Source organism: Petaurus breviceps, unplaced genomic scaffold (genome assembly GCF_028583685.1).
Source record: "Petaurus breviceps papuanus isolate PSGF00001 unplaced genomic scaffold, PetGlider_PUasm1.0 156, whole genome shotgun sequence".
Lineage (NCBI taxonomy): Eukaryota > Metazoa > Chordata > Mammalia > Diprotodontia > Petauridae > Petaurus > Petaurus breviceps.
The window spans coordinates 7,790,313-7,817,373 of record NW_027185720.1 but is presented as its reverse complement, the minus strand read 5'-3'; the positions used below and the strand labels follow the sequence as shown (position 1 = coordinate 7,817,373).

At 44.1% G+C, this 27,061-nt stretch overlaps 1 protein-coding gene across 1 annotated transcript in view; it reads right to left on the bottom strand.

The window, feature by feature from the left end:
• RFX4 (regulatory factor X4) overlaps positions 1-27,061 on the bottom strand; it is a 49,527-nt gene that overhangs the window by 4,537 nt on the left and 17,929 nt on the right. The window contains exons 7-12 of the mRNA XM_069082173.1: positions 23,967-24,061; positions 23,267-23,384; positions 19,930-20,049; positions 16,105-16,266; positions 8,877-9,039; positions 7,825-7,963 (exon numbers count right to left, since the gene is read on the bottom strand). Of these exons, the coding sequence (XP_068938274.1) occupies positions 7,825-7,963; positions 8,877-9,039; positions 16,105-16,266; positions 19,930-20,049; positions 23,267-23,384; positions 23,967-24,061 (797 nt within the window). The remainder of the gene's footprint in view (positions 1-7,824; positions 7,964-8,876; positions 9,040-16,104; positions 16,267-19,929; positions 20,050-23,266; positions 23,385-23,966; positions 24,062-27,061) is intronic.

The following is a 27,061-nucleotide window of genomic DNA, read 5'->3' as shown; positions in this document are numbered from 1 at the left end:
GAGAGGGAGGGGGAGAGAGGGAGAGAGAGAAAAGAGACAGAGAGAGAGAAACAGAGAGAGACAGTGAGAGACAGAGAGAGGAGAGGAGAGGAATGGAGAATAGAGGAGAGAAAAGGAGAGAGGACAGGGGAGGGGAGGGGAGAAGAAGGGAGGAGAGAGTTGGGAGATTAGTGAAATAGTTAGAATTTAGGTCCTTCCAAACTTTAGCATGAATTTTGCCCCTTTTGGGGGGGGAGGGGGAGCCATCTTAGAACATGCTATTTTAAGAGACTATTTCCAATACCAAAGGCTTATTTTTCTCCACATGGAGGAAGAAAGAATCAATCCTTTATTCTTGTACTCTGCCAAGCTGGCTGCTGCTTTTGCAAAAAGGTGAAAGATGGTCCTGTGAGCATTGCAAATTGTTTTCCTAATGAAAGCTGTGCTACCATCCCTCAATGTGTCACTTAAGGACTTGGGGCTAATGAGCCATCCAAGGTCATTGACCAGCTGAGTTCTCTAAGTTAAAGGTCAAAACCCTTACCTGGAGGAAAGATGAAGAAAGATCCTAGCAGGGTGAGCTTTTCAACAATCAACCCATGACACTCTACACTTCATCTTTAGACAGTCCCTCAGAAGCTGGGCACTGGCGTTCTAATCCTCATGGTCATCCTATGAAGGCCCTGTCTTCTATGTACCAGCCATCATTCTTTAAATGGAGAAACCATGGCCTACAGTAATAACAAGGGGCTTTGTTTTACAGTCACTGAGAAAGTCAACAGTGGAGTCAAGGGAAGAATTTCGGTCCACTTCTCAGCCCTAGCCCTACTTCTGAAGATTTGATCTCTTGGCCTCTGTCAGTAGCCTCGAACCCTCTCTAGCTACTAGTTATTAAATAGCATTGTTCAGGTATGTGTTTTCCCAGACTGCAAAAATATTACCCATTTGGGGGTGACTCCCAGCTACCATAAAAAATCAACTTTGGCAAAACAGCTGTGTGAGACTTAGAAAGCCATCCATTTCTTCCCATGTCAGTGAATCAAGCACAAATTCTGGGATTTCATAAAGCAGAGAGGTCAGAGAAGAAAATAAAGGAAGGTGTAAGTTCCTGTTCCCCTTCATTTTCAGTTGACCTAGACAGCACTGTTTGGACCTCACTGACAAGTTGAGACAAAACATGAGGAGAATAGGGTCCTGTTACTGGTGGTTCCCAAGTGGAGGCTGGATGATCACTTGTAGGGAGTATTGTAGCGATTATTGGATCCAATGGCTTCTGGGCTTCCTTCTGCCTCTGAGATTCTGTGATCTTTTGCAAGGCAATTCTCAGCCATTACTGGGACCTCTGAAAGTAGCACGGCTTCTGGTCCCAGGAGCCCCAGCACCTTGGATGCTTTATCTCTTCCTGACGCAGCTAGAAGTGTATAATGAATGCCCCAGGTGATGACCTAGTGGAACCAACACCCAAGCCTGCCTGGGGATTACCCAAAGGCTCTCCCTTGATACTGCAGATGGAAATCAAAACACAGCCATTTACGCTAAGTGCCCCTTGCCTTGTGGCCATGTTCTCCTGCCTCTATCTAAAACATGACGTAACCAAGAAGCTTTTAGTGATCTCTTCCAGGCCACACAGATGTGAAGATCCTACCTTTTTATCCACATGCCCTGATATTTGCCAGAAGGAAAAACCAGGCACTGAATGATAAGCAAATGAATGAAAAAGTATTAATCAGCACTTATAATATAAAGGTAGATGTCTGGGAAAGATTGTCAGGTCCCAGCCCAAACTCTTTCTCACATCTCACACAGAGATGAGAAAATTTAAAAAAATTGGAGAGGCAATGCAGCAAGAGAGGACGGGGTTAGGTGCCCCCAGTGACCAGAAGCTCCTTGGGGTCAGGAACTACTTCCAGAACAGTTGGTTGCTGTTTTTTGTAGCCCCATCACCTCACAGAGTAATAAACTGGAAAAACAGAAAAGAAATGATGGGCAAAGGAACTCTGTCATCTGCCTAATGGTGAAGGTTCCTGGCCATACTTGATTCTCACTTGCAAAGAGCCAAGGGAATTAATTTAGCAGCTCTCAGCCCACGAGACACCCCAAGGGAAAGAATGGACAAACACACCCAATTGGGCTGGGTGAGCCAGCCAATTTTCCAATCTGTATTTAAAGGCAAACTTTAGGTTTACTTTGGAAGCCTGTTTTAAGCTAGGTTGGTAGAACTGCTGATTTTTGTTGCAAATGACCATACAGAAGGATGTGACTGGAGCTGGTTCATATTATCTTTGGAGAGCTGATTGTTAAATTTTCAATGGTATACCTCAGAAACAAGCAAATGCTACAAATCAGGGCTTGACTGATGATTCTGTTGATTATCTAAAATTAAGAAAATGATGGAGAAAATGTGGATAGTGAAGATGAAGTAAAGTGTGGTTCTTAAATATGCTTTTTGGGGTTTTTTTGAGAGCTTGCTGTTAGACACTTACTAGCACACTCCTGATGTTACCTGACCTAGTTATTACAACTCCTAGGTGCATGTAGTGCAATGAGCAGGCATGAGTTTCTCACACTGAGGGCACTGGGGGCATCAGGTCAAGAGGAGAGCTGAGGGGACTGAGCAGAGGTCAGCATGGGGTCAGTTCCACTGGGATTCTACCTTGATGGGGCAGGGCTTGGTCAGAGGCTCAGGGTGAAAGCACAGAGGAGACAGCAGAGAAGGGAATCTGCCAGAAAAGGGACAGAATGTCACAAGATGAGATGCCTCAGAGGCAATCCCATCTAGCACCCATCATTGCCAATGAGGAAACTAGCTCTAAGATTAGGGAACAGACATCAATCACTTGAGAAGGACTCATTCCACACTTACTATAAACCAACACTTGCTATATGGGCAGCTGGATGGTAGAGTAGATGGAACACCAGGCCTGGATCAAATCCAGCCTCAGACATTTACTAGCTGCGTGACCCTGGACAAGTCACTTCATCCTGTTTACCTCAGCTTCCTCATCTGTAAAATGACCTGGAGAAGAAAATGGCAAAGCACTCTGGTCTCTTTGCCAGGCACACCCCAAATGGGATCATGAAAAGACTGAAAAACAACTGGGGGTGTCAGACCCAGCTCTAGGGAACAGCAAGCTGTCACGGTTCAACCTCAGCGCTCATGTGGTGCTTCCTCTGTCTTTTCCCAGGCCAATGGAAGGGGAAGGGCAGATGCAGGGAACCTGTATTTCCTAAGATGCTCTGTGGCCAGATCGGTGGCCCCTCTGTTCCCATGTGCCGTGGCTTCTTCTTCACTTACAAAATGGCAGATCACACAAGTCATGGGGGCACGTCCTACCAGATATTAGATATACAAAATCCCAAGTGTAACAATCCCTTCCCTCAAGGGGCTTACCTTCTACCTAGGGAAACGTATATGTCCACTCATCTATATCTATACCTCGGAAATATACGGGAAATACAGACAAAATCAAGCTAAGGTCATTTCTGGGGGCAAGTTCTAGTAGCTGGCGGGGGACGGGTTCTCATGAAGGAGGTGATGCTTGAGCTGTTTCTTAAAGGAAACCAGGGATTCCAATCAGAAGAGGGGAGGAGGGATGAGAGACCACTAGAAAGCACAGGAAGCAGAAGGAGATTCACATATGAAGAATAGGAACCAGGTCACTTTACCTGTCACCAGAGATGTTACTAGTCTTTCTGTTGCCTGGAGCAAACACCCCAAAATGTGTTTGAAACAACCAAGAAAGACAAGCTCTGATCAGCTTTTAAAAACAAATTCAGTTGGGGGACAGGGAGACCTTCAGGAGACAACTTGGACTTCCAGACACAAGGTTCTGGGTTGTGGGGGAGAAGACCCCAAGACATTTCCCAATAGTGGAGAGAAAGATCCTGTGGGAAGGGACCTTGGGGTCACTAGGAGGCCACCAAGGGAAGAAGAAGGACAGGGCTAGGTCAGGGAGGATCTCACCTGGGGTGGGGCCACTGGGGGTAGAATGACGTACCAGCTAGTACTTTCCTATTTTAACTAATTATTCTTGATAACTAGGTGCTCAGCTATTTCTAAAAGTACTATCAGTAAGTTCTAAATTTCAGTGCCCTGAGGCAAAGTCCCAGTTGCCTTCCCCTAGTTATGGCTTAGTTTGTCACAGGTTGTTAATAACACAGATGGGCCTAGGACCCAAGGGTCCTGAGTCCTCGTCCAATGATCTTTCCATCACACCACGCTGCCTGTTAATGAGAAACATGGAGTTAATGAGGATGCCATAATAATGGCAATAATGAGATAACTTGTCCAAACATTCTTTATGAACACTGAAGAAAAGATTCTGGGTCGAGGAGAGGATTCCTTTGCTAAAATGGTCATCTATACTGCATTTTCTTTCACCAAGGGAATCAAAAGCAGGCACTGTCTGTGAGGAGATAGAAAATCAGTGATGGGAATGGAAGTACTCTTTGAGAATACAGAGAAATACTATCTGGAAAGAAGTTCTGAATGAAGAAAACTATATCTCACTTTGTATAACTGAATGCTTGAGGACTCTCTATTAATAAGCAGAAAATTTTTTAACTGCAACCGGTCTTATCAATAAATATTTACCAAGTACCTACTATGTGCTGAACATTGGGAATATAAAGATGAAATTAAGCAGGCCCTGCCCTCAAAGACCTTACATTCTATCGCAGGGGGAAGAACCCAAGACATTTCCCAATAGTGGAGAGAAATATCCTGTGACCTTAGTCCCTGTGGGAAGAGACCTTGGGGACAGTAGGGGGCTACCATCAAGGAAAGAAGGACAGGGCTACATCAGGGAGGATCTCACCTGGGATGGGACCACTGGGGGTTAGAATGACATTGAAAATCCTTCTGAAATGTCTCTATGGCTTTATCAAAAATGTCCTAATCACCTTCTAGGTAAAAGGAGCTATTTCTAGATGTATAAGATGCAGAGATAAAAAATGCTATAGGATCTTCCCTCAAGGGGCCTGGAGGGTGGTGGTGGCAGTAATAAAATGCATAGAAAAACGATGCAAAATTGAACATATTAAGTGCCAGGAGAGACCTAGCAAAGTCCTGCAAGGACTTTGAGGATGAAGGGGTCCTAGTCAACTGCCTTTTGTGACTCAGGTTAACAGTAATGATCAAGTCCTGGTGGAGACAGACATTATTTTCCCTGCTAGGAATTCATCCAGTTTTGAAGCACCAATGTAATGACCAGGCCTCCTTTGATTCATTTTGAAGTAGATGACCCAGAGAATTGGAGTGAGCAACACTGGGCTCCTAACTCTCAATGGCCACACATCAGAGACCTCAGACTTGATATGACAGACATTCTAGGTGTCCCACACAGGGAAATGAAAAAAAGTTGTGTTTCAAGATTAGTGGGCAGGGCTTTATGACTAAACAAGAATTAGAGAACATTATAAAATGTAAAATGGATAATTTTGACTACAGGAAATTGAAAAGCTTCTGTACAAACAAAGCCAATGTAACCAAGATTAAGAGGGAGGTGGGAAAATGGGAAAGAATCTTTACAACCTATGTCTCTGACAAAGGACTCGTTTCTAAAATATACAGAGAATTGAGTCAAATTTATAAGAATATAAGTCATTCCCCAATTGATAAATGGTCAAAGGATATGAACAGGCAATTTTCAGAGAAAGAAATTAAAGATATCTATAAACACATGAAGAAATGCTCTAAATCATTATTGATTAGAGAAATGCAAATCAAAACAACTCTGAGGTACCACGTCTCACCAGCCAGATTGGCTAAGATGACAAAACAGGTAAATGACAAACACTGGAGAGGATGTGGGTAAATTGGAACACTAATGCATTGCTGGTGGAATTGTGAACTGATCCAGCCTTTCTGGAGAGCAATCTGGAATTATGCCCAAAGGGCTATAAATAAGGTCATGCCCTTTAACCCAGCAATACCACTCCTAGGGTTATATCCCAAAGAGATCATAGAAGTGGGAAAAAGACCCATATGTACAAAAATATTTATAGCAGCTCTTTTTGTGGTAGCAAAGAATTGGAAATTAAGGGATGCCCATCAATTGGGGAATGGCTGAACAAGCTGTGGTATATGCATGTTATGGAATACTACTGTGCTATAAGAAACGAGGAGCAGGCAGTCTTCATATTTACCTGGAGAGGCTCACATGAACTGATGCTGAGTGAGAAGAGTAGAACCAGGAGAAATTTGTACACAATTACAGACACAACGTATGTGTGATGACCAACTTTGATAGACTGGACTCTTCTCAGCAATGCAGGGTTATAAGTCAACACCAAAAGACTCATGATGGAGAGAAATGTGTGCATCCAGAGAAAGAACTAGAAAGAACTGAGTTTATATCCAGATGGAAGCAAACCATCTGATCTTTTTCTTTTTCTTGTTTGGTTTTATGTCCTCTTTACCATTTTTCATTCCATCTGATACAATCTGTCTTTATAACCTGACTAATGTATAATGTGAAAGTATTTACAGGGCGTATACTTGACTATATGCTGCCATGGGGGGAAGGGGGGGGAGGGGGACAGAATGTGAAACTCAAGGAATTGTGGAATTGAATCCTGTAAACTAAAAGGAAACAAACAAATTAAAAAAAAAAAAGATTAGTGGGCAGGGGCAGCTGGGTGGCGCAGTGAATAGAGCATCAGCCCTGGAGTCAGGAGGATCTGAGTTCAAATCTGACATCAGACACAACACAAAAACTAGCTGTATGACCTTGGACAAGTCACTTAACCCCAACTGGCCTCCAAAAAGAAAAAAAAAGATTAGTGGGCAGCTTGGGGGAAGGGAAGGAAGAGGGAGAACAGATTTATAAGACCTCCTATGTTTCAGGCACTCTGCTAAGCACTTTATCCTCACAACAATTCTGCCAGGTAAGTGCCTTTTATTTTTTCCATTTTACAGTTGAGGAAACTGAGGCAAACAGAGGTTAGTTGCCTTGCTCAGGGTCACAAAGCTAGTAAATATCTGAGGCTAGATTTGAACTCAGGTCTTCCTGGCTCCAGGCCCAGCGCTCTAGGTTGATTTGGAAAGGATTTTAAGCATGAAGCGTTGAAGGTATAGAGTATATACAGAGAAATCAGCAACACTTTACATTTTCTGGGGGGAAAAACAGAGCTCTGTATCTTGTTTTTAAAGTAAACATTAATTTCCAAAGATTAAGTTGAGTCAAGTTTTAACTTCTTTAGTTCCTTTGGGGGAAGAAAGAGTGTCCAAATGCTGGGTTTGGAGCCAGAGGACCTAGATTCAAATCCCAGCTCTGCCATTTACTAGCTGTGTGACTTTGGGGATGTCATTTAACTCAGTCTCAGTTTTCTTTTGTTTTGTTTTTTTGGAGGGCAATTGGGGTCAAGTGACTTGCCCAAGGTCACACAGCTAGTTTTTGTGTTAAGTGTCTGAGGCCAGATCCGAACCCAGGTCCTCCTGACTCCAGGGCCGGTGCTCTATTCACTGCACCACCTAGTCACCCCAATCTCAGTTTTCTTATCTGTCAAACAAAGAGTTAGAATAAATGGTCTCAAAAGTCCCTTCCTTTTCTAAAGCTACAATCAGTAAGAATTTAGTAAGTTATTCCTTAAAAAAATTGAATGACCTGGTTGTCTACCCTGGTGAAATGTGCTGGCTAAAGGCATATGGGAAACAAGTGGATTGACAGAAAGGGGAGTGTCAAAGACAACTCCAAGGTTTACATCATTAACCACTTTTGTCCACCCAATGACACTCATCACAGAGCTGCACACATGCTAGTATGGGCTTAATAAACACACGTCATCATGATGTGACTTGACATTAAACATACAAGGTTTGTAGAGAAGGGAAGGTAATCTTACCTGTGAGGAGCCCCTGTGGTATGGAGAATAATGGAGGGGCCCAGAGATGGCCGTGTCATGTGGTAGGGATGGGTACTGACTCTGCATTGGATGGGGATGCTGGTTGCTGTAGGTTCCATAATTGTAGCTCCCTGTGTAGCTAAAAAGCAATGAGTATTGTTTCATGAATAATGGTATTGCAGCAAGTCAGTTGGATATTTCAGATGTAAGACAATAGGCTCTAGGTTCTCTGTCTGTGGGCTATCTTTTTTTTTAAAGCAATTGGGGTTAAGTAACTTGCTCAAGGTTACATGGCCAGTTATTTCTGGGTGTGGTGCTGAGTATCTGAGCCCAGATTCGATCCCAGGTCATCCCAACACTGGGGCCGGTGCTCTTACTCACTGAGCCACCTGGCCACCCCTCTGTGGGCTGTCTTGTCTGGCTTCTCTTCATCTCCATCACTTGGCACACCCCAAATGATGTTTCCCTACCAGCCAGCCCATCCATGCTCAACGAAATGAACACTGCCCTGCTCCTTGGCAGGACCACACCATTGTGTCCATGGGGCAAAAGACTGGCAGTGGGGGAGGTAACCTTAGCTCACTTGCCTTTTCTATAGATTCATGAAGTCCCCCAACAGCAGGTCAGTGTTTACAAGTCCTTCTTCCACAGAGGACCCCAAACTGCAAGGGACACAGAACAGACTGGAAGGGAAAGACCGATGGGGATTCTTAGCTCAGAGCTTTGGATTGCTTATTTCCGTAGAGGAGTGGTTCTCCAAGTGTGGCCCAGGGCCTCTAGGAGAGTCCCTGAGACCTTTTCAGGGGATCTGTGTGGTCAAAACTGTTTTCATAATAATACAAGATGTTTTCACTTCCAACACGTAAATATCAATAGATACAACCTACTTAAACCAAAGCTCTTTAGGATCCTCAATAATTTTTAAGATCATAAAGGAGTCCTGAGGCCAAAAAGCTTGACAACCACCGTCTTAGAGAAAGTGACGGTCATGTAGAAGCCAGCACCAGAAATGAAACGACAAAGCAGGGCAAGGACCTGGGAAGATAACCTACCCGTGTTCCTCCCGGTGGGGATAAACTGGTATCCGATGGGTGACGGAGGAAGAAGGCACATGAGTGCTTCTCATACAGGGCAGCTGTTGGGAGCTTTCAGCAGGTGAACCAGCAGCTGTTGTCACTGTGTATGTAAGGGACCAGGTGTAGGACTGCATTGCTCCTGCTAAGACAAAATAGCACTCTGTCTATCACAGAGCCCAACCATTGGATACCAACGTCATCTCCCCATTCTCTGGCTATGGGCCCCAAGAGAGGCAAGGAGGGGACATTCAGCCAAGTGAACCAAAATGAAGTGCCATGAAAGTAAGCATGATGAGAACCTTTAAGTAACTTGAAGTCAAGAATTTAACAAGACCATTTTGGTAGAGCTCATGGCCTGTAGAACAGTAATGAATGTTTAAAAAAAAATCTTGCCTTGATCTAATAGGAGCAGAGATTTTGAGCTGGAAGGAAAAGTAGAAGAAAACCCTCCCTAGAGGAAAGTGTAAGGACTCAGGATCAGTACTTAACCTGAGTTATAAACCAAAGTATATCCAGAACAAGGTAGCCAAGAGACTGAAGGGTCTGGGATCAATGTCACAGGAGGATCAACTGCAGGGACTGGAAAACAAGTTATAGAAAGGACATGGTCAGTGGTATCAAATAGGAAAGGCTCTGTTTGATGGACAAAGGGACCTGACTGGCCCCAGAGGGCAAAACTCAAAGTAGTGGGTGGAAGTCACAGGGAGACAGACTCCTCATAATTGGAGCTGTCCAACAGCACAATGGATTTGGACATGCAGTAATGAGGTCCCCATCAATGGAGGTGTAGAAAATGGATCCATCATGAGTGTCTTAGGGCATGGCATGTTCCTATATCAGGTAAGGGGCTGAGTTCTGAGTTCTCTCCCACCCCTAAGTATTTATCATTTGATAACATTTCTCCTTTGAGTCAAGTTCCAATGCTGGCCTCCTAACAATGGCAATATTTTTTCTCCCAAAGGCAGAAAATTCCCAAATAAGATTCGCTCTAAGCATAAAGTCTGTCTAAACTAATTTAAAGGTTCAGATTAGCTGGGAGGGGGTGGGGAATGTGGTGGGGCATGAAAATGTAGAAGATTTAAAATGTATCCCTTGGGTGTCAGGTATGGAGAACATATCAGCAGTCATATCAGACTTCTTCCTGTCTTGGGGAGGGTAGAGGGGAGGGAAGGAGGGAGAAAATTTGGTACTCAAAATCTTATAAAAATGAATGTTGCAGATTATCTTTACATGTTATTGGAAAAATAAAATACTATTTACATTTTTAAAAAATCATCAGAGCAAGCCAAACCCATTCTACCTCCTCTTTCTGTACAGTGGAGGAATTAAAAAGTGTTTTTTACATTTTTTAAAAATACAAAACAACTTTATTTTCAAATGTGGTAAAAACCATTCTTAGCTCTCCGGCTGAATTCTAGCATAAGGAATTCCCAGATAAGGCAAGCCATTCCACCAGGGCAGGTTGCCACCTTCTTTGCCTATTCTGTTCTTAAAGAGTCAGAACACAAAGTTAAGTGACTTGCCCTGGACTATAGTATTCTGACTCTGCCCTGCACCACTGCAATAACAAATCCACCCCCCATCGAAGGGAAATGTTTTGGGGAAGCATTCAGGTCCAGTCCTATGCTCTGTCAGGAGGTCAGAAAACTGATGTCAAAATCTCTGAGAAGGTAACAACTAGTTTTTAATGCTGGGATAAATTTCCCACTTTGCCAGGGCAAAGAAACAATTAAGACGGAGTGAAAGCCATCAGCCATGCCTTTGTAAACAGGGGCACCCAGGTCTTGAGAATGTATTCATATCTAAGGTTTGTAAGGACAATTCCATTAGCAAATGAGTAATTGGCTGGCCCAGGGAAGCAAACCATATACTTATTAGCCGGGTGGCCATTGGAATAATCATTAATGGGGCTTTTGTCATTTAGGAAGAATGAAGGTCCATCACCCTTTTGGAATCTTCTTCAATTGGGGGAGGGAACCCACAGATAAAACTGGCCCCATCAGCTCGAGGTTCTGCCAGGGACCATTTATATGGATCTATTTTCCTTAAGTAGGCATGATATAATCACCCCCAATTTAATTTGCTGCCTTTGTGTTGGACCAAGTGAATGGGGGCAGTTTGGAATGCCAGATGAATGGTTAACTTTTATTGCCAATGCCAAAAGTAAGGAAGGCCTTAAGAAACCTATAAAAGGTACAGATGGAAGGTCCCCCAACCCAGTGGTGACCCAGTCTGAAAGAATGAGGACTAAACAGGCCAATTCTGTGACTTTAACAGAGGTTAAGAATTGCCTCCCTGTGTCATGCTAAACAGGACGGCTGATTTGGCACCAAATGTCCCGCTCCCTTTTCTTGAAAGAAAGGTAGGAATTTAAAATGTGGTCTAGGTTTGGAGCGAGGGGGTTGGGGTGTAGGACAGGGAAGGGGAAGGCTGAGAAGTATTGGATTGTTTTCCTTCTATTTTCTTAGTCTTGGAAAAGTTTTTTTTGGGGGGGAAAGACAGGAAACAACTGAACTGGTTACCCTGTGCAGTTCTATTGAAAAAGTCCTGCAGATTGGGGAGGGGAGGAGAAGGTAAAGGAACAAGCATCAATTATGCACCCACTGTGTACCAGGCTCTGTGCTAAGCACTTTACAAATATTGATCCCAGCAACAACCCTGCAAAGTGCGTGCTGTTATTAACCTCATTTTATAGGTGAGGAAACTAAGGCAAGGGAAAATTAAGTGACTTGCCCAGGGTCACACAGTTAGGAAGTGACTAAGGTCACATTTGAACTCAGGTCTTCCTGACTCATGCCCCAGCTCTCCATCCACTGAACCATCTAGCTTGTGACTCTGGGTTTCTGTTGGAATCCTGTCTTTGCCAATGACCATGGATGTGACCTTGGGCAATTCCCTTCTCTCCTCTGGCCTCAGTTTCCTCATCTGTAAAATGAGGGGGTTGAACTAGATGCCTTTTAACATCGTTTCCAACTCTAAATCCATGATCCTACCAAGTATTTTCATCACATATAATAATGAAGTATCTTTCACACGATCACAACTTTCTGTTTCACACACTGAGGATTATCCCCCCCACTTTCAAACACTTAAAGCATATAACCTTAAAAAGAAATACTTGTGTAGATAAACCTGGTAGTCATTCGTCTATAAACCTGGCACTTCCTTACTTGTGTCAGGGGATTTTAAAAAAATACAAGGATTTATGAATGTTCCAAACGTGCTCAGAGAAGTCTGAGGATTCCATTGATGGAAACTTACTTATGCAGATCAGAAATGGCATAGAGTGAGCTAATTAAGAGAAGGCCCATAGTTACTGATGGACACAGCCATCTTCATAAGGCCCCAGACATCTGAAAGCTGTTGTATATATAGCTGGCTCATCATTAGACAGCCAACACCACAACTCATTAGTTTGGGGAACCTAGGCGCAGAGTCAGAAGGGACCTTGGAAATTCAGTAGCCCAAAGACCTCATTTTAAAGAGGAGGAAACTCATCTCTACAGAGATTAGCTGACATGAGGAAGGCCATGACAGACAGGAAAATGGCAGAGCCAAAATCTGAACATCAGTCCTCTGTCTCTGAATCACCTATGATTTTTGCTCCGGGTTAAGTCTAGTGGAGCTGAGTCTGGAAAACATGAGTGTAGCTTTGTTAGTTGAAAAGACACATAACTGAGGAGGCCAGATCATTAAGGAAATGAGGTCTTCATTGGCAATGCTATTGAAAAAGATTTGCCCAAGAAATCAGATTCAAATCCATGTTTTCCAAACTCAGGTCAACCAGACTTTATCCAAAAGCAGAAAACCAACTCTTACATTAAGAAGACATCCAAGACAATAGAAATATGACACGATACCTTTCTAAAAATTACCCCAAAGAATAAATTGTCTCCTTCACAGGACAATTATATTATTACTTTATAAATGAAATATATCAGAAGTTCTTCAATAGTGAAGGAGGGTACTGTTTTAGTTTCCATATTATTAGGGTCCCAAATGGATATTTTATATCTCTCTCAATAACCCATGTTTAATAATTGTCTTGTAATAGGCCTGTACAACATCAGTAACCAAAAGGAATGAATTCCTTGCTTTCTTCCAAGAACATGTTCTCATTTTGAGCTAACTGCCACCTAAGTCTTTCATAAATGGCGCTCAAGGAAAACATTTGGCATCAGTTCGTACATGATGAAATTTTCGAATGTGTCCTGGAGACATCCAAGAACAAAGTCAGAGTGCCCTGAATCTTCAAAGGTTACCAACATCTGAGGAGAATCTGTTCCATATTTATATTTCGGAAGAGATGCTTTTATGACCTTTTAACGTGTTGCATTCAAGTCTCCCAGTGCGTTCCAGGCGGCTTCCATCCCCCAGCACACCTGCCCTCCCCAGGCATCCTATTCATGACATACACCAGAAGCGAGTCCGGCAAACTCGTAAATCAGACGAGATCTACAAGCAGGTAGAAAAACATTCCTTTCCCATTCTTCCAATGCGATTTCCCTTTATCTCTGCTTCGCATTGGACCACATGTTCCAAGGAACGATGTGGCCATCAAATCCCGGGGAGGGGCTGTCAGCAGCAGCAACCACTGAAGAGAATTATAATCGAACAGTTTTGAAGGAAACTTAATATGTTTCCTCCTCAAAACTGGGAGTTAACAAGCAAACAGCGAAGGGAAAGAGAGCACATAAACACAGCAATCTTCAAGTGCAAACTCACAAGCAAAAGGATTCTATCTAGCTGCTCACTCCAAGTAAGCCACGGTTATCCTAAGTCAGGATGGAGGCAGGCCATGAAAAAATCTCACTAAATCTTTGGGACCTCCGGGCCCCCATCTTTACAGGAACAAGGATACCTTCTACAATGTTGCTGGCCACTTCAGCTTGTTTTTGAAGGGAGCTCATTGCCTCCCGAGGCAGCCCTCGGTACTTTGGGATGGCGCCTAATAGGAGATCATTTTGTTCTTCCCATAGAGGTGAAACACGCCTTTTTCTAGGTTCCACTGAACCCAGCTTTATCCGCTGGGGATGAGTAGATTCAATTTGGATATTTCACGGCTCTCTACTAGATTCTGGAGACATAAAGATGAGAACGGGGCAGAGCCTGCCTTCAAGGGGTTTACCTCCAACTTTAAAACAGGCATGACACCGTATTCCAAACAAGACAAGAGTTGGGTTGGGGGTGGAGTGAGAGGGAGGGGGTAGGATGGGAAGGAGGGGAAGGTGGAAGGAGATAGGGCCAGGCGGGGGAGAAGGAAACACCAGCTGGAGAGGATGGACCCCTAGAAGGAAGATGGTTTCCTTTTGAAACTCTGTAAGCTTACGTAGAAAGCAGATATAGGGCAATTGGCAAATAGATGCAATCTTGCTCATTGGCGCCCATCAGAAAATACTTAACCCCAAGGCCTGGTATCATGTCCTCTTGGACATTCCCTTGGCAATGAACCTGAAGAGACCGTGTTGAGCTATTGCTATGGATTCAAGCGGCAAGCACCCAGGAGTGGAGAGCTCACCTCCCCTGTCCTGATGTTGTGGAAGCCTTTTTCTCCTCTTGGGTCCGGCATATTTCTTTGTGGGCAGCCCCCCAACCCTCACTGTAGTGAGCTAGAAGGGAACTTGGAGATTACCTCTCCTTTTATAAAGGGAGAAACCAGACCCAGAAAGGTTCATCAGCAGAGGCTGGGTCCTCCGACTCCATATCCCACATTTTTTTTTCAGGACACTAGATAGTCTTGTGGTCAAGATAGCTGGGGTTCACACCCTGGCTCTGATATCCATACACAAGCCACTTGAACCCTCTGGACCTCAACTCCCTCATCTGTAAAATGGTGTCAATAATGCTTTTACTATTATTTTTTCTTTTTCTTGCTTCTCAATGGGTGCAAGAGGAGAGGGAAGGGAAGAATTTGGAACTGAAAATAAAATAAAATTGAATGAATGATGTCTGAGCTTGAGGCTATGCACAGATAGAGTGCTGGGCCTGGAGTCAGGGAGAGCTGGGTTTAGGTCCTGACTCTGATGCTTGCTATGTGAGTGACCCTGGGCAAGTCATTTCATTTCTGTGTGCCTCCCTAGGATATCATTACTAAGTCTTTGGCAATCTGGATTCTGCCTTGAAAGAAAGGAGGTGGGAAGTCCTTATATTGGGAGTTCCCACTCTGAATAAGATATGCAGCTTCATAGGATAAGGCTAACTTCCAGATCTGCTACTATGGACATGCATTCTGGGAAGTCCAGCCTATGGCCCCTGGCTGGGTTGAGGGTGTGATTGTGGATGCACACTGAGACAGGCTAGAGTGCCTGGTCAGGGGGCTGTCTCTTGTCCTTTGCCTACCCCCCACCCCCCTTGCTTCCTCTCAACTCCTTTCTTATAGTTTGTCCAGCTGTTGTAGGAAACGGAGAATGGAAAGAAGACCAGATGAGTGATTTCATGGGAGTTTCTTCCATCCATGTAAATCAGTGTGTGCCCAGAGGGTCACATACCCAGTATATATCAGAGCAGGGCCTGAACCTAAGTCTTTCTGATTTCAAGCCAGGCCCTTTAACCATGACCCCCTCCTACCTCCCCAATCCTCACTGGCAAAGGGTCAAACATAAGAGTCTGAAGGTTCTTAATACAGAATGTCCCAAAAGTCTAAGTGCAGTCCTAAGGTATCCCAGTTTACAACAGTGCTAAGCTTGTCTGTGCTTGTTGGATTGAACGGGAGAGGGATGGACCTTTGCAAGGGGGCTGGAGAATGGCAAGAAATGCATATGGATGCCTGCAAATGGGCCCGAGAAGATGAGGGTGATGGTGGCCAGCATTTCTAGAGAGCCTCAAGGCTGACAGAGGATTTTACACATGCCGAATCACATGTAACAATAACTGTAAAGTGCTTAGTGCACAGTAGACGCTGTGTAGACATTAGCTATCACAATACTGAGCCCTGCCACAATCCTCCCAGGCAGGAGCCGCAGTACTATCACCCCCTTTGATAAATAAGGAAACTGAGACTTAGTGCCTCATCGGGGTCACGAAGCTATCAGACCTCTGGGGCAAGATTTGAACTTAGTTCTTCCTGTGCCAACCCTGGCCCTGGCCACTGTGCTACCTGGCAGATAAAGATTACCTTACAATCCCCCACTAATGGCGAGTCTGACCCTTCTCAAGGAGAGTGGGTGGGTGGGCACCCTGGGGTGCTGAGAAGCTGGGTGGGTACCTGTTGTGGTGAGGCCAGTATACTCCGGGGACGGGTTGCTGACGGGCGAGGAGGGAGGTGGCACCTCTACAGACGTGGTGGACTTTGCCGGTGAGAAGGAGGGCACAGGCGACGGAGTCGGTGGGGTGGGCTCTGCCAACAGGATCTCTTCTCTGACCTCCGCTGTGGGCAAAGAGACACACACACTAGGAGGCAGCCTGATGGCCGGATGCCAGGGAATGGGCTGGGGGTGGTCAGGACGGTGCCCAATGACCAGGGAAGCTTGGAACATGCCTACGTGGGTGCCTGGGAGGCCTCCTAGAGCTCCCTATGGAAGCACCTGGATGAGAGTCAGGCAGGATGGACAGGTGTGGTGGGCTGCATTACTGGGCTGGGGGGCCAGGAGCAGAGAGGGGGCAGGACGTTGTTCTGGGAGGAGAGTGGGGACCTCCTTCACCCACTGACTGGGGCATCTTGAGCAAGGAACCACCATTAAGGCAGGAGAGGCCCAAGTGAGTGTGGGACCTAAATTGGACTCTCTTTGTTCTCTTTCTCACTGCTGATCTCTGAGCCCAGGGACCCCCAGGGTGCAGCTGGGAGGGACCTTCCAAGATATCCAGTCTAACAGCTTCATTTTTCAATGAGGAGCTGACATGGCAGTGGAAAGCAGACTGACCCAGGAATAAAAAGGGCCAAGATTCACATCTTGCCTCTGATGTTGGCTGTCTCTGACACTGGGCACTTCCCAGGACAAGCCACTCCCCGAGCCTCAGTTTCCCCATTTGTAAAAATGTGTCAGTGACCTCCGGGGTCCTTTCCCTTCCTAGACTGACATCTCCTGCAGCCCTCTGGGGGCCAAGGTTCAGCCAGTGAATGTCTGACAGAGGAGGTGGGGCCAGGTTTCAGTGACTACAAGTCCAGAGGCCTGGCCACCATGCTGCTCTGTCTCATCCAGATCACTCAGGGCAGGGGGGGCAAGAGGAGCTTGGGCAGGGGCTCATAGGGAGGATGAGGACTTCTGAGCATGGGGCCAGTCTAGATCTGGAGGGGATCTCAGAGGCAGACAGGCACACACAAGACACAGGCACACGGGTACACACAGACATAGGCAGGCAGACAGATATAAACAAGCATCCAGACACAGACAGACCCTGAGAGGACCAAGCTCTGCCCAGGAGAGTATAAGCAACTGGCCCCAGGTCCCAACAGCAAAGCTCCTGCTCATCTGCACTGGAGCTCACAATTACAAGGAAGCCTCAGTCTCAATCTAGAGCCAGAAGCAGCAGCACATCTAACAGGGCCAGGCCTTCACCCGACGGACCAAGGAACGAGTCCCAAGGAGGGGATGTCACTGACTGGCCCAGGCTCACACAGATTCTGAGTGACAGCCGGGATCTGAACCTCAGGCCTCCAGAGCAGCTCCTGGGAGGGCAGGGCAGTCAGTCTGAGAGCTTTCACCTGCTGGCCCCTCTGGCCCAAGGGAAGCCTGCTTGGCAGCTGACTTCTGGGCTTTTCCTGGGCATTACTGCTGGGGTCCTCCCTACTCAGTTAACAAGCCAGATCTATTAGTAACCATGAGCTGGGCCTGGGGAGGCGCTGAAGGAAAGGGAAGGAAATAAGTATTGATATGTTGTGTTATGTTAATTATGTTATGTTATATTATCATAATATGTTATATTGTGTTATATTATTATGTTATGTTATATTATATCATGATATGTTACATTATGTTATGTTATATTGTGTTATGCTATGCCATATTATATTATTATTTTATATTATATTAATTATGTTACGTTATATTACATTATCATATGTTATATTGTGTTATGTTATGCTATGCTATATTATTATATTATTTTATATTATATTAATTATTTTATGTTATATTATATTATCATAATATGTCATATTGTGTTATATTATGTTATATTATTATGTCATATTATATTATCATAATATGTTATGTTATATTATATTGTATTGCATTATATTGTTATATTATGTTATATTAATTCTATTCTGTTATTTTAATTATATTATATTATGACATATAAGTAAAATATTATGTATATTAATTTAATTTAATTTATTTAAATATGCACTTATTCAGTGCCTACTACACACCAGGCACTGTTCTAAAGTGCTTTACAAACATTTATTCATTGAACCTTCACAACACCCTGCAAGACTGGTGCCATTGTTATCCCCATTTTACAGATGAGGAAACTGGGACAAACAGCGGTTAAGTGCCTTGCCCAGGGTCCCACAGCTAGTGCCTGAGGTTGGATTTGAACTCAGGTCTCCTTGACTCCATCCACTGCTCCATCCAGTGCCACTGGCTGCTGGACCCAGTCTGCCTTTTGGAGTCAATATTAAATATTCGCGATGGGTCTGTAATAGCTTATTTCTTTTTTGCTGTTGTTGGATCTGTGATTTTATCAGTGTAGGGGGCTCTCAGGTGAGGAAGCTACCCTAGCTGCTCTAGGACCACGATCCCACAGTAGAGAGGTCCCTGGGATGCCGAGAGGTCTATTAAATAGCAGCCCCAGGGCTGCCTATGCCCAGCCAAGTTGGGCCCGAGGCAGGATTCGAACCCAGCTTGCCCTGGTTCTGAGGAAAGCTCTCTGCTCCAATCAAATGAGATAATATTTGTAAAGTCTTAGCACAGCTTCTGGCATGTAGGTGTTACTTAAATGCTTCTTTCCTCCTCCTTCCTCCCCACCCCCACTCTGTCTTGTCTCTTAATTTCTTACTATGTGGCTACAATTTTATCCACATTTTACAGCCCCGAGGATCAAAGAGCGGCCACATTATAATATTTTATTGTGTTTGTGTCATGTTTTATATTTTTCTAAACACAAGGAATGGGTTTAGCCCAGGGGCATCCATGCTTGGATTCTGGCCGGAGGTCCACTGCCTAGTAACTGGCAGTCCGACTGTGCACCTCTGTTTCCTTCATCTCTAACACGAGGAGACTGGACAAGATCTCGGAGGCCTCCTCCAGGCCTAAGGAGGCTGTGGTTCAATATCTCTGATCTCCTGTGATTCTCACAGCCCCATGAGCCAGAGTGGGGTCGGCAAACCTCAGTGCCAAAACCATCCTGCTGCCTGTTTCCAGTTTGCTGACCCCTGAATTAGAGAAGAGGCACAAGGGGCTATGTCTTGTGATCTTGTTCATATGTAGGGAACTGCTAAGTTCCTCCATGGGTGAAGGGCATCCCCTCCCCTGCTGCTTGCAGTCTGTCTTAGAGAGTCGTCTCGGGATTTGTTCAGAGTCCCATAGCCAGGATACTCCTGAGGTGGCCAGGAAACCAGGCTTCCAGGCTCCGATGCCAACTCTCTACCTGCTAAGACACTCTACTATGCTTATGACTAGTTTGTTCATCTTACAGATGAATGTACTGAAGCCCAAGGTCATGTAGCTAGTCAGTGGGAGAGCCATGAGAGGGACCTCAAGTCTCCTGCCTCCCAATCTATTTCCACGATAGCACACTTACTCCCTGGGATCAGCCTTGTCTCCAATGCACTTCTCTTTTTTAATGGTTTTTAAAGACAAGGCAGAACACCAAGTATATATGCAGGCATGAGTGTGTATGTGTATATGTGTGCATGTGTGTATACATGCACATACACACACCCTATGTACATACATACACACATACAGATACATACAAACATGCATGCATACATATACACACATATACCCTAAAAATAAAGAAAAGCACTGGTCTCACTATTTGGGGCACATGCATCAGGCCGCTAGGGGATACTCAGGTCCATGAGTCCCAACAGAGGCATGGCCCAATCAATGGAGTGAGCCCCTGCCCAGCAGCCCAGCCTTACCAGTGCTCCCCTCCCCCTTCATGGCCCTCATGAGCTCGTTGGCTCTCTCCTGACAGTGAAGTGATTCCAGCAGGTACAGCACGTAGTCATCAAACATCAGGTGGATAAGGTGAAAAGAGCCTGACAATGGAAAGAAAAGAAGTGACCCACTGCCCAGTACAACCATGGATCTGGGGCCCACAGCCAAAAGGCTTCTGAAATCTCTTTCTCCTGCATGGACCTTTCCCTCTTCCACATCAGAGAACATCGTCATCTGTGCTCCTCATTTTGGAGCTGAGTCTTTTCTTTCTGACTCCCAAACTCTAGCCACTACATCACTTATTCTGGGTGTCTGTGGGCAAGTCCAGAACCCAAGTCAACTCTCTAAACCAAGGAGTTGCCAATTTTCACCAGATGAGGGAGTTCCCCACACCAGTATAATCCCAGGTCTCTAGCCGATTTCCCTAAAGTTCCTGGTTGACCGTGGTAGAGCATATCAGGACCATTCCTTCCTTCATTCTAGAAACTGCTTTTTTACTGTAGCCTGGAAAAAGCACATTTAGATGCAGGATTTTTAATAACAGAGAAGTACACGGGCATCAGGTCATAAATAAAAATATAGCACGTAAGTATTGGTTGCAAGCATCAGCTTGAGCTTTGCTGGTAAACTGGTAGCATCATTCTGCTTGGGAATGAATGTTTTACTGAGGTTTTTTTCAGTTTGTAAAGAAACTTCAGTTTAACTCTCTTAAGAACCAAAGCTCATCGTGTGCCAGCCGTGTGAATGCCCAGAGACTTTTGTCTGCAACACAGGCTCCTTTATCGAGAAGGAGTTATGAAAGAGAACAGAGTTGATTGTCATGAATCATAGCAGAAAGAGACTTTGGGGGGAAGACTTCTTGGAAGGAGACTTTTTGGGAAGAGGTGAGATAGGATGGTTGTGATATCCCACACGATCTCAGCTAAGCCGATTGGCCAACCCTGGCACCAATGCCCCAAGACGAGGACAGCATGGAAGGGACAAGATGGCAAGAGCTGGCTAAGGTGGTTGGAGAAAGGGGAACTGAACAGAGGCCTCTCTTTTTTCCTAATTAGCTGTTTTCATACAGGGGACGCATTACCAAAACACAGCCACCAACTGTGCCTTTGACAGATCCAGGCAGAGACGGGGAGCTGGGCTTTTGTCTGCTGGGAATTCTTTCAACTTGTCTATCTCCCCATGCTTAACAACTCAGCAGTGTGGCTGATGGGGAGAGTGGCGAAGGTTTTTTGCTAAATGGGCCCAGAGAGACAGGTATTATTTGAGGCCACCCAGGGCTGGAATATACTCTCACATAGGAGCTGGACCACTATCTCACTCTTCCCTTTCCTAAGTGATATGCAAAGTCTTTGGCTTCCACCTTGGCCTTGGATTCATCCTAAAATTTCAGTCCTCAAAATAAAAGGCACTGAATTTGGAGTAAAGCTCTGGGCCTTCCTGCCTGTTCGACTTTGTGTGAATCAATTAATAACGATGATGATGATGATGATGATGATGAATAGGAAGAAGAAAGGGGTGAGTCCAGAGAAGTTGAACTTATATCCCAACATGGTGTCTCAATTACAAGAGGCAACCATTTTAACCTCCTGTACAACAGTGCATACACACAATCAATCATTCAACAAGCATTAATTAATCACCTGTTCTGTTCCAGGAACTGTCCTAGGTGATAAGGACACCATAACCCCAAAAAGAATAATAATAGAATAGCCCCTAGGGGGCGCCATAGTAGATAGAGAACCACGTCTGGAATCGCAAAGACTCGTCATCCTGAGTTCAAACCTGGCCTCAGACACTGTGTGACCCTGGGCAAGTCACTTCACCCTGTTTGCCTCAGTTTCCTCATCTGTAAAATGAACTGGAGAGGGCAATGGCCAACCACTCCAGTATCTTTGCCAAGAAAACCCCAAATAGGGTCACAAAGAGCCAGACATAAATTAAAAAAAAAAAACTGAACAAAATTAATTGATCTAAACTTTGAACCTTCCCCAGCACAAGTCTTTGCATGCATATGGCTCTTAATAAATGCATCCTTAATAAAGAAATTAGTGAAATGCATACATAAGGCAGTTCTTTCCCTACTGTTTCAGATTCACACTATTTAACAACAGAGAATTCCTTCAAAGCCCTCGTGCCCAGAGCTCGCACAGCACTGTCTGTCTCCCCTCACCCTTCTGTCACGTAACCTAATTATCTGCACTCTGTCTGCCCTTCTAGACTAGAGTTCCACGAAAGCAAGACTTAAGCTTTACTCATCTTTCTATTTTCCCTAACACCCAGGACAACGCCACATAAGGAGGAAATGCCTAGAAGGATTTGTGGAACTGAACTGAATTCCCAAATGCATTTTGGGGGAGGGTGAGTTATAAGATCCAAGGATTTAGATAGGGAAGAGATTTCAGAGGTTAAGTCGAATTTGTCATTTCACAGATGAAGAAACTGAGGCTGTCTGAGGTTACCCAAGAACCGGGTCACAGAATGGGGATCCCCACACTGCCCTTCTAAGGCAACATCATTCTATATGACAACCCTTTGGAAGCAGATGCACTAAGGACTGGGCTACAGTTGTAAATACATACGTCTACAAGCTGACTGTCCAACCGTGGCTGCCCATCACTCTTGTCAGGCTCAGGATTCACGTCACTTTAGTTCATGTGCCAATGCTCTGATCCTGACGCTCATCCTTAACTCTGGTCAGTCTTTCAAGACCCTTTGATATCACCCTTGGAGATCCCTTCTGGGGCAATAGCATCCCTTCCTTGACTCGGAGGTCAACTTAAGAATGGCTGAATCCGGAAATCTCCCATCTTGTGGTCAAGCCGGAGATGACTCAGCTCCTTCAGGGCAGGGACTGAATTTGGTCTCAGGTTTCTACTCTCACAGCCAAGCTCAATGCCTGGCATGTTGCAGGTGTTTAATAAATGCTTATTGACTGACTGACTGTTGAATGAATGCTCATTAATGAGCCTTTTGGAACTTACTAACTAGTTGCTGCTAAAAGCACTTTCTCAATTTTGACACTCCTGGACACAACCCCAGCTACCCTGCCCCAGTTGCTGGATGAGACACTCCATCCATTATTGTCTCATGATTCAATCCCATTCCATGACCCCATATTATTATTTCCTCCCAGCCTTAGCTGCCTTAATCCCAGAAAGGCCTATACATGTGGAGTTCCCCTAGAATCAATATGTCATCCACTAATGCTTTTTGTGCCCCAGAGAACAAAAGGAAAGAGGTTATCTAAGCCTGGACCAGGTGGACTTTCTGTAGCATGTATCTGCAATGCACACATCCATGGATAGATAAGATACATACCGAAGCTGGGGGCACTATGCAAAGTCATGTCTCGGATTACCCGGGTGCCAAAGCAAGACCACATCAGAAGGAACTGCTGGGCAACCTTCTTCAAGGAACCTGGTCTCTTGGCAGCTACCTACAGGAAAACAAGTGATTCTTAATATGAGCAGAACCACAGATGACATTTTTCATGTCTGGGGCAAGCTTTGAAATCAAAAACCTTCAAATCAGCTGCTGAAATTGAATTCATCTTGGTTTTAGCGGGGGAAGGGGAGGAAACCGGGAACCTGGGACACGTCAAGGTCACCCCACATGGGGAAGTGGCTCTGGGGTCTGACTGCATTGGGGGGCCTACCCATCTGATAGCATCATATTTTAATTATTCTTACTAACTAGGTTAATTATTTTAAAATTATTCTTACTAACTAGTTGCTGTTGAAAGCACTTTCTTAATTTTGACACTCTTAGACAAAGCCCCAGCTGCCCTGTCCTACTTACAGCAATGAACATAGATGTGCTTTAAATGTCCCTACAGGTTATTAAAATATATATGTATAGACATATGGTATATAAATATAACATAAAAGTACAAACATAAATCCGCAAGCTGTGTCTCCAATTGCAGAGCAATAGTGTTTTGTTCATTTGTGGTGTTAAGTCTGGGGACAGTCTCAGGGTGGCATCCTGGTAGCCCAAGTCTTGCCTCTGGCTTACCAACCTTCACAACGCATCGGTCCACCATGGTGTCCAGCCACTCGATGTAGGATTCAATGGGCGACTGTTCCTCTAGGAGATGGTCAAATTCTTGATACACTGTCATATAAGAACCCAAAGTCACAACTGATGGGCCAAGTGGCAATCTAGAGTTTAGTATTCAAAACCCGTCACAGTTGCAAAGTAATAAATAAATTTGCTGCCACTTTTGTCCCCTCCTCATCCCAACCTCAAACAAGAATCAGGTGATAGAAATGCTTGTGAGTCACCCCCATGGAGGACCATGGGATTTGAGAGGCAGAAGGTGTCTTACAGATTATTCACCCTGAGCCCCTCATTCTTACAAAGGAGGAAATTAAAATCAGACAAAAAAAAAACACGAAGAGAAGCCCAGATCCAAGCAAAGCATACGTTCTGAGTGGGCCAGACAACAGCCACACTACATACTTGAAATAAGACAATGGAGAGATCTTCTGGGAACTCAGAGTTGGGGCTTTGGACAAGACCACAAAATAGTAAGTGGTTGTGCCCAGATTTAAAGCTGACTCCTAATATGGTCCTCTCCCTACAAGGCCACCATGTTGGCTCTGGGTTGGCACCCTCTAATATTAGGACTTTTCATAAAAGGATTTAGTCCTTAGATATCACAACTCAAAAAGAGGTCTAATAAGAGAAGACACTAAAAATCAGTAATTTTTTTAGCTTTTAAAAAGTTCTTTCATTTTTACGAACAAATAATTTATAATACTTTGGTAACTGAAGAGTTCATTAAAGAACCATAGAATTAGATCTGGAAGGTCTAGAAAGGCCATCTAGTAATATGCCCTCATTTAAAAAAAAATTCCCAATTATCAAGTATTTTTCTCCTTCATTCCAGCTCCCTCAGAAAAAAAGAAGAAAAAAAATCATCGTATCATAAATATGCATATTACATAAAGCAAAACAAATTTCCCCCTTGGCCATGTCCCAAAACTCCAAAGTCTCATCATGGTCCCTGAGCTCCTCACCTCTCTCTTGGGAGGCATGTAGTGGGTTTCTTCACCACATCACACCTTTGGAATCTTGGTTGGTCATCGCAATGATGACAGTTCTTCATTTTTTCAAAATGCTTTGTTTTTATAATATTCTTGTTATAATAAAAATGGTTCTGTTCACTTCACTGAATCAATGTGTGCAAGTTTTTCCAGGATTTTCCAAAACCGCACCATTACTTGTGAGGGTAGGGACTGTCTTTTGTCATGGTTTGTATCCCTACCACTTAGCTATACAGATACACACATATGTGTGTATATACGTGTATATGTATACATATGTACATATACACATGTATATTATTATTTATGCATATATTTATTTCCATGGAGTTTTCCTTGGTTTGTAATGGCTAGCATTCATATAACTCTTACTCTGTGCCAGGCCTTGCACTAAGCACTTTACAAATATTTTCTCATTTGGTGCTCACAAAAACCCTGGGAAATAGGTGCCGTTATTATCCCCATTTTTATAGGTTAAGTGACTTGCCCAAAGTGACATAGACAAGGACAGAAACAGAATTTGAACCTAACTCCTCCAATGGCACAAGAGGATTTATCAAATTAATATAAAAAATATCAAATAAAATAATTTATCAAATTAATCAAAGTAAAACTGGGCTGGTATTTGGGATAGCCAGGTGGCACGGAGGATAGAGCCCTGGGCCTGGAGTCCAGGAAGCCGTTAAGTTCTAATTTGGCCTCATATACTTACTAGTCATGTGACCTTGGGCAAGTCACTTCACCCTGTTTGCCTCAGTTTCCTCATCTGCAAAATGAGTTAGAGAAGGAAATGGCAAACCACACTAGTATTTTTGCTAAGAAAACCCCAAAAGGCTTCATGAAGAGTTGGACAGAACTAAACAATGACAACAGGATGGCACCTGGGAGAGCCCGATGCATTCATGGAGTTTTGGACCTCATAGGTAATCTAATCTAATTCCTTTAATAGATGAGGAAACTGAGGCTCAGGGAGGAGTGGCTCATTGGTCTGCTATTAAATTATTGAAGGGTTCCTTCAATTACTGTTGTGTCAATAAAAAGGGGAACAAGGGGAGAGTTCCCAAACAGGACTCATATTAGTAAACTGGAGAGTAGCTTAGAGGACAACAGAGCATCCTTTCTTAGTGGCAGTGGAACCCAAATTTGTCCCTGGAGTCACTCAGGAGAGTGTCTGGTTGGGAGGTAAAAGGATGAGGTCAGTTCACTATTGACCCTGCATTTGGAAACCTTCCCCCTCCTCCTTCAGCACCTTTCGAAGGGGTATACTACTTTTTCCCTCTTAGAATGGAATTCATCATCTGAAGAATTCAGAGAAGCATGAGAAGACTTATATGAACTGATACAGAATGAAATAAACAGAACCAGGAAAACAACACATACAATGACTGAAACAATGTGAATGGAAACAACAAAAAATCTTAAACTGAACACTATGCAACTATAATGACCCACCTTGGCCCCAAAGAAGGAGGGAAAATGTATCTTCCTCCCTCCCTCAAAGAGATGAGGATATAATGAATATGGGATATGACATGCACTATCAGACTTGGTTTATGTGTCCACTGGATTTGCTGAACTGCTTTTCCTCTCCCTCTCTTTTTTAGTGTTTTTTTTTTTTTACAAGGGAAGGCTAACTGTGCAGGGTGATATATTCAGAAATTAAGGTGGGAGTGGCTGGGTGGTACAGTGAATAGAGCGCCGGCCCTGGAGTCAGGACATGTAACACAAAAACTACCAGTGTGACCTTGGGCAAGTCACTTAACCCCAATTGCCCTCCAAAAAGCAAAAAAAAAGAGAGGAAGGAAGGAAGGAAGGAAGGAAGGAAGGAAGGAAGGAAGGAAGGAAGGAAGAAAGAAAGAAAGAAAGAAAGAAAGAAAGAAAGAAAGAAAGAAAGAAAGAAAGAAAGAAAGAAAGAAAGAAAGAAAGAAAGAAAGAAAGAAAGAAAGAAAGAGAAAGGAAGGAAGGAAGGAAGAAAGAAAGAAAGAAAGAAAGAAAGAAAGAAAGAAAGAAAGAAAGAAAGAAAGAAAGAAAGAAAGAGAAAGGAAGGAAGAAAGAAAGAAAGAAA